General features: G+C 51.3%; 1 protein-coding gene across 1 annotated transcript; it reads left to right on the top strand.

Moving 5' to 3' along the window:
- The first annotated feature begins 631 nt into the window (after positions 1-631).
- On the top strand, positions 632-6,078 carry XKR7 (XK related 7). Its single transcript, XM_060263601.1, has 2 exons — positions 632-641; positions 5,045-6,078. Exons 1-2 carry the CDS (start codon positions 632-634, stop codon positions 6,004-6,006), a joined length of 972 nt encoding a protein of 323 aa, XP_060119584.1. The 3' UTR covers positions 6,007-6,078.
- The last annotated feature ends 684 nt before the right edge of the window (positions 6,079-6,762 follow it).

The raw sequence follows: 6,762 nt of genomic DNA, 5'->3' as shown, positions 1-6,762 counted from the left end.
AACTAACATATTAAAAATATAGTGTATCCAAACAATTATTACTAATAGAATTTACTTTTAAAATAATATTTATTTGTAATTGTAACAAATGGAGCAGCGATCTCCTGAACCGTTGACTAGTTTATGTGGAACAGACAAAAAAAAACCTCCACAAAAAATCCAGATGTAACAATGATTCATATTTCCTCTCCACAATATTAAATAAAAATAAAAAACTCATAAAAAGAACTGAAGAGGGGGGAAGTGTATAGAAGGGAGTGTAGGACTAAGTTTCAACGAATGAGCATGACTTGCTTGTCCGCAGTGCACAAAAATTAGAACAATCTGACCATACATATTTTTTTAGAAATGATTTGAAAAAATATTTGAACAGCTTGTTTAAAATATTCCATTCATCGTGTTAAAGTAAAACATCCCGTAATCAATTTCTTTTCTTTTTTCAATTTTTCCAATTTTTTTTTTGGGGGGGGGACAAAAAAGGCTTCAGGGAAAAAAATGGAAAAAAATCTTTTTTTCCCCCGAATTTTTCCATTTTTTTCCCGGGCCTTCGCATCTCTAGATGGGATACAGTGGGCTGAAATACAGGTCATTGGTGGTTTAAGAGTGTCAACAGATACAAAGCTTGGCTCATATGGCAAAAGGTAATAATAGTTGCCTGCCAGTTTGGTGTTGCTGCAAGCCTAGGTAAATTACAAAAGGACATGTGTTCCCTTGTTCTTGTCCACCTAGCATGTCCTTTTGTTTTACCTTCCATGTCCTTTTATTTTACTGTATTCCACCTGAATATTCATGGACTGGTTACTTAAAACTTTTCATTAATAGAGCCAGGGTTTCTCTCTCTCTCTCTCTGAGGGAATGGAGTTTTGGAACCTCTTCATAGAAAGAAATTTTTCAAAAAATATTTAAAAGCTCATGAGGGGTACCTGTGTGTTTCTCCTTCATTTCCCTCTTGAGAGTTCCGGCACCTCTTCTTCCAGAACCCCCCCCCCCTTAATGGACCAGTTGTGAGTCCCTTTCCTGTGTTTCAGGGGGGTCATCATGTTGGTTTGCTGTAGAAGAACAAGATTTAGGTCAAGCAGTACCTTTAAAAACATAAGAGAAGCCATGTTGGATCAGGCCAATGGCCCATCCAGTCCAACACTCTGGGCATTTTCGCACAGGCTTACCCCGGAGCGACGTCCCTCTTCACCACGCAGCGTCTGCACGGATTTTGCACCAACTGCTCCGCAGAGCCGCGAAGAGCCGCGGCGTTTGCGTCGCAAATGTAAACTGGTTTTTGGCGGTTTACATTTGCGACGCAAAAGCCGCGGCACTTCGCGGCTCTTCCTGGTTCTGCGGAGCAGTTGGTGCAAAATCCGCGCAGACGCTGCGCGGTGAAGAGGGACGTCGCTCTGGGGTAAGCCCTGTGCGAAAACGCCCTCTGTGTCACACAGTGGCCAAAATATATATACACTGTGGCTAATAGCCACTGATGGACCTCTGCTCCATATTTTTAACCAATCCCCACTTAAAGCTGGCTATGCTTGTAGCCACCACCCCCTCCTGTGGCAGTGAATTCCACACGTTAATCACCCTTTGGCGAAGAAGGACTTCCTTTGATCCGTTTTAACCCGACTGCTCAGCAATTTCATCGAATGCCCACGAGTTCTTGTATTGTGAGAAAGAGAGAAAAGGACTTCTCTCTCTCCCCTCTCCATCCGCAGAATCTTGTCAACCTCTATCACGTCACCCCGCAGTCAAACGTTTCTCCAAGCTAAAGAGCCCCAAGCGTTTCAGCCTTTCTTCATTGGGGAAAGTGTTCCAAACCCTTTAATCATTCTAGTTGCCCTTTTCTGCACTTTTTCCAATGCTATAATATCCTTTTTTGAGGTGCGGCGACCAGAATTGCACACAGTATTCCAAATGAGACCGCACCATCGATTTATACAGGGGTATTATGATACTGGCTGATTTGTTTTCCATTCCCTTCCTAATAATTCCCAGCATGGCGTTGGCCTTAGAGACCGATAAGATTTCCCTCTGTTTTCCCTCTGTTGTCTCTACCGCCATGTCTTTCCTCTCTCACACACATCCCAAAGCAAAATGTTTCACGAGCGAGGCTTTTTTGTCTTTTTGTAGCAGGAACTCCTTTGCCTATTAGGCCGCACACCCCTGATATAGCCAATTCCCCCAAGAGCTTACAGCAGGGGTGGCCAACGGTAGCTCGCCAGATGTTTTTTTGCCTACAACTCCCATCAGCCCCAGCCAGCACGGCCAATGGCTGGGGCTGATGGGAGTTGTAGGCAAAAAAACCATCTGGAGATCTGTTGGCCACCCCTGGCTTACAGGGCTCTTCATACAGGGCCTACTGTAAACTCCAGGAGGATTGGCTATATCAGTGGGGGCGTGGTCTAATAGGCAAAGGAGTTCCTGACAAAAACAAGCCCTGTTCACAAGGGAAAGATCTGTCTCCTGGTGCTGTTGTTCCCCGCCCCCTTTCCATCATCCTTCTACATCACCTCCCTACCTTTTTCTTGACCAGGAATGTCTAAAAAATCAGACACACCAAAAGTCTTCTGTGAATAGGGTTGCCAAGTTTAATTTAAGAAATACCAGGAGACTTTCGGGGTAGAGCCAGGAGACATTGGGGTGGAGCCAGGAGCAAGGGTGTGACAAGCATCATTGAACTCCAAAGGGAGTTTTGGCCATCGCATTGAAAGGGACCGCACACCTTTAAAAATGCCTTGCTTCCATAGGAAATGAAGGATAGAGGCACCTTCTTTGGGGGCTCATAGAATTGGACCCCCAGGTCCAATCTTTTTTAAACTTGGGGGATATTTTGGGGAGAGGCACTGGATGCTATACTAAAATTTTGGTCCTTTTACCTCAAAAAACAGCCTTCCCAGAGCCCCAAATACCCGTGGATCAATTCTCCATTATTTCCTATAGGAATAAGTCTCCACAGGGAATAATAGCGTTCCCAGTAGCCATCTTCCTCCCCTCCCCCCACTTTCTGACGACCCTGAAGCAGGGGGAGGGTCTCCAAACCGGGGGATCCCCTGCCCCCACCTGGGGATTGGCAAGCCTGTCTGTGAAGGCAGATGTGATCCTCTTCTTTCCCATCCCCTCCTTGCCATATTTCTAGTGACCTTCGTGTCCACTGCTCAGCATTCCTTCCAGTCCTCGTCTCTTCCATGTCCTTCATCCATCCCGTGTCCTTCATCTATGTCCACGTGCAGCCTGCCACCCGATGGCTGGTCTTCATGCTTCTGTCTTCTTTCCTGTCTCCACATCCGTCGCCCCACCTTGTCGCCACCCCATTGTTTCTTCTTCCATTTCTGCCTTCTAATTGCTCCTCCTCGTCTGTCTTTGTCGGGGTGGCCGAACTGCAGCTCAGAAGCCACACGTGGTCCTCTCACGCATATTGTGTGGCTCTCAAAGACCCCACTGCCCATTGGCTGGCTTGGAGAAGGCATTTGTCTCGTTAAATCACTTCTCCAAACCAAGCCAGCCAGCAGCTTGGAGAAGGCATTTAAAGTTAAAGTTGCTTTCTTCCCACCTCTCTCTCTTCCCCACCTATTTTCCTTCCTTCCTTCCTTCCTTCCTTCCTTCCTTCCTTCCTTCCTTCCTTCCTTCCTTCCTTCCTTCCTTCCTTCCTTCCTTCCTTCCTTCCTTCCTGTTTGGCGCAGTGGTTAAGTGTGCGGACTCTTATCTGGGAGAACCGGGTTTGACTCCCCACTCCTCCACTTGCACCTGCTGGAACGGCCTTGGGTCTGCCAGAGCTCTCTTATCTGGGAGAACCGGGTTTGACTCCCCACTCCTCCACTTGCAGCTGCTGGAATGAACTTGGGTCAGCCAGAGCTCTCTTATCTGGGAGAACCGGGTTTGATCCCCCACTCCGCCACTTGCACCTGCTGGAATGGCCTTGGGTCAGCCAGAGCTCTCTTATCTGGGAGAACCGGGTTTGATTCCCCACTCCTCCACTTGCACCTGCTGGAATGGCCTTGGGTCAGCCAGAGCTCTCTTATCTGGGAGAACCAGGTTTCATTCCCCACTCCTCCACTTGCACCTGCTGGAATGGCCTTGGGTCAGCCAGAGCTCTCTTATCTGGGAGAACCGGGTTTGATTCCCCACTCCTCCACTTGCAGCTGCTGGAATGGCCTTGGGTCAGCCAGAGCTCTCTTATCTGGGAGAACCGGGTTTGACTCCCCTCTCCTCCACTTGCAGCTGCTGGAATGGCCTTGGGTCAGCCAGAGCTCTCTTATCTGGGAGAACCGGGTTTGATTCCCCACTCCTCCACTTGCACCTGCTGGAATGGCCTTGGGTCAGCTGTAGCTTTCGTAGGAGTTGTCCTTGAAAGGGCAGCTGCTGTAAGACCTCTCTTAGTCCCACCTACATCATAGGGTGTCTGTTGTTGGGGGAGAAGGTAAAGGAAGTTGTGACCGCTCTGAGATTCAGAATATAGGGTGGGATATAAATCCAATATCTTCATCTACTTCTTCCTTCCTTCCTTCCAGTTTGGTGTAGCGGTTAAGTGCGCGGACTCTTATCTGGTAGAACCGGGTTTGACTCCCCACTCCTTCACTTGCATCTGCTGGAATGGCCTTGGGTCAGCCATACCTTTTTTAGGAGTTGTCCTTGAAAAAGCAGCTGCTGTAAGAGCTCTCTCAGTCCCACCTATCTCATAGGGTGTCTGTTGTGGGGGGGAGAAAGTAAGGGAGATTATGACTGCTCTGAGACTCTGAGATTCAGAATACAGGGTGGGATATAAATCCAATATCTTCATCTCCTTCTCCTTCCTTCCTTCCTTCCTTCCTTCCTTCCTTCCTTCCTTCCTTCCTTCCTTCCTTCCTTCCTTCCTTCCCTCCCTCCCTCCCTCCCATCTCATTTGATATTTATTCTGTGCGGCTCTTACATTAACCAAATTTGGGTTTTGTCCTGATCTTGCCATCTTCCTTCCTCCCACTCCACCTCTGTTTCTCCTCCCCGTGATCCCTCGCTCAGTAACACCGTTTCTCCCTGCCCTTAATTCCCTGCCTCCCTTTGTCTCTCTCCTCTCAACCAGGCCTCTCCGCTTCAGCCTCGCTGGTCTCCCTCGCGTGGACTCTGGCGTCTTACCAGAAGGTGTTGCGGGACTCCCGGGAAGACAAGCTGCCCATGTCCTACAAGGGGGCGGTGGTGCAGATCCTTTGGCACCTCTTCACGATCGCCGCCCGGGCCATCGCCTTCGCCCTCTTCGCCTCAGTGTTCCAGCTCTACTTCGGCATCTTCATCGTCACCCATTGGTGCATCATGACCTTTTGGATCATCCAAGGCGAGACGGATTTCTGCATGTCCAAGTGGGAGGAGATCATCTACAACATGGTGGTGGGCATCATCTACATCTTCTGCTGGTTCAACGTCAAGGAAGGCCGCAGCCGGTGCCGCATGTGCATCTACTACGTCATCACCCTTTCGGAGAACGCCGCCCTCACGGGCCTCTGGTACTGGCAGCGGGACAAACGCGGGTTCCCCGAATCCAACGCCTTAATCATTGTCTGCGTGGTCACCTCCAGCTTCGCCTTAGGGGTCTTCTTCATGTTCATCTACTACTGCCTCTTGCACCCCAACGGGACCATTTTCAGGCCGCAGGACACCGGCTGCATTTGCAGCGAGGAACGCACGGCTATCCCGGGCCCCGTGGGAGGCCCCGTGGATGTCGTCACCAGCCCCCCGCGCTCTTTACCGAGGACTACAGGGGCGGAGAGGGACGGGGTGCCTGGAGACCGAGACAGCTGCGTGCCGGTCTTTCAGGTCAGGCCCAGCGTGCCCCCCACCCCCGTCGCCCGCGCCCCACGGACAGAGGGCCCCGTCATTCGCATCGACTTGCCCCGCAAGAAGTATCCCGCTTGGGACGCCCATTTCATTGACAGGCGGCTCCGCAAGACTATCTTGGCCCTCGAGTACACCTCTCCGGCCACGCCACGGCTGCAGTACCGCAGCATAGGGGCCTCCCAGGAGCTGCTGGAATACGAGACCACGGTGTGACGTGGCCAGGAGCCGTGGAGCCCCTGAGCGTGGGGGGCTGCAGGGGCCCTTCCTGAGCCGGAGGGTCGTTCCGGGCTCTCTGAGCCATCTTATATTCCCTGCCCATCCATCTTGGGGTGAGGTGCTAAAGGCCCAGACAGCAGCATGGGCTTCCTTTCTCGCGTTAGCAAGTTTGGTTCGCCCTCCCTCCTTCCCACAGCGCTGACAACTCCCACCCTCTGTTGCGCTGGCCCTTCTTGTGCGTGCGAGCGTGCGTGGGGACAACTAGCCAGGCCAACCGGTGCTATTTTCCCTCTATGAGCTCACCGTACAGTCTATGCTGAGCGAAAGGTCCCCACCGCCGCCACCTCCCCCTTGGGCTGGCCATTTCGGATCTGCTTCTGCCCCAGAATCTGCACCACTGACAGGCCCCTACCCCGTCCTCCTGCAGGTGACAAGGAGACCGATTTACTTCCAAGAAATACCTCACCTGTTACCTGAGCCCAGAAACTCCAGGCCACCAACGGCCATGGATTCTGTTACCTCCAGTCACTGGGGAAAGGGCTTGTAAGTCAGGGGCGTTGGGGGGAGTTACGGGATCTACGTGGGGCAGGCTGCAGAGTTTGTCGCCGTCTTGTACGGTCTGCAGGCAAGTGGCTCTTAGGACCAGAAATTATTCTCCGTTCTCTGTGTCACGAGTGCCGGTCACTGTGGTCTTGGGCACAGACCGAGGAGGGTGAGGGCCAACTCGGAGAGGGGGCCACACGGCGACTGGCT

Source organism: Heteronotia binoei, chromosome 2 (assembly GCF_032191835.1).
Source record: "Heteronotia binoei isolate CCM8104 ecotype False Entrance Well chromosome 2, APGP_CSIRO_Hbin_v1, whole genome shotgun sequence".
In the NCBI taxonomy this organism is placed as follows: Eukaryota; Metazoa; Chordata; class Lepidosauria; order Squamata; family Gekkonidae; genus Heteronotia; species Heteronotia binoei.
This window is presented reverse-complemented; position numbering and strand designations above follow the sequence as displayed.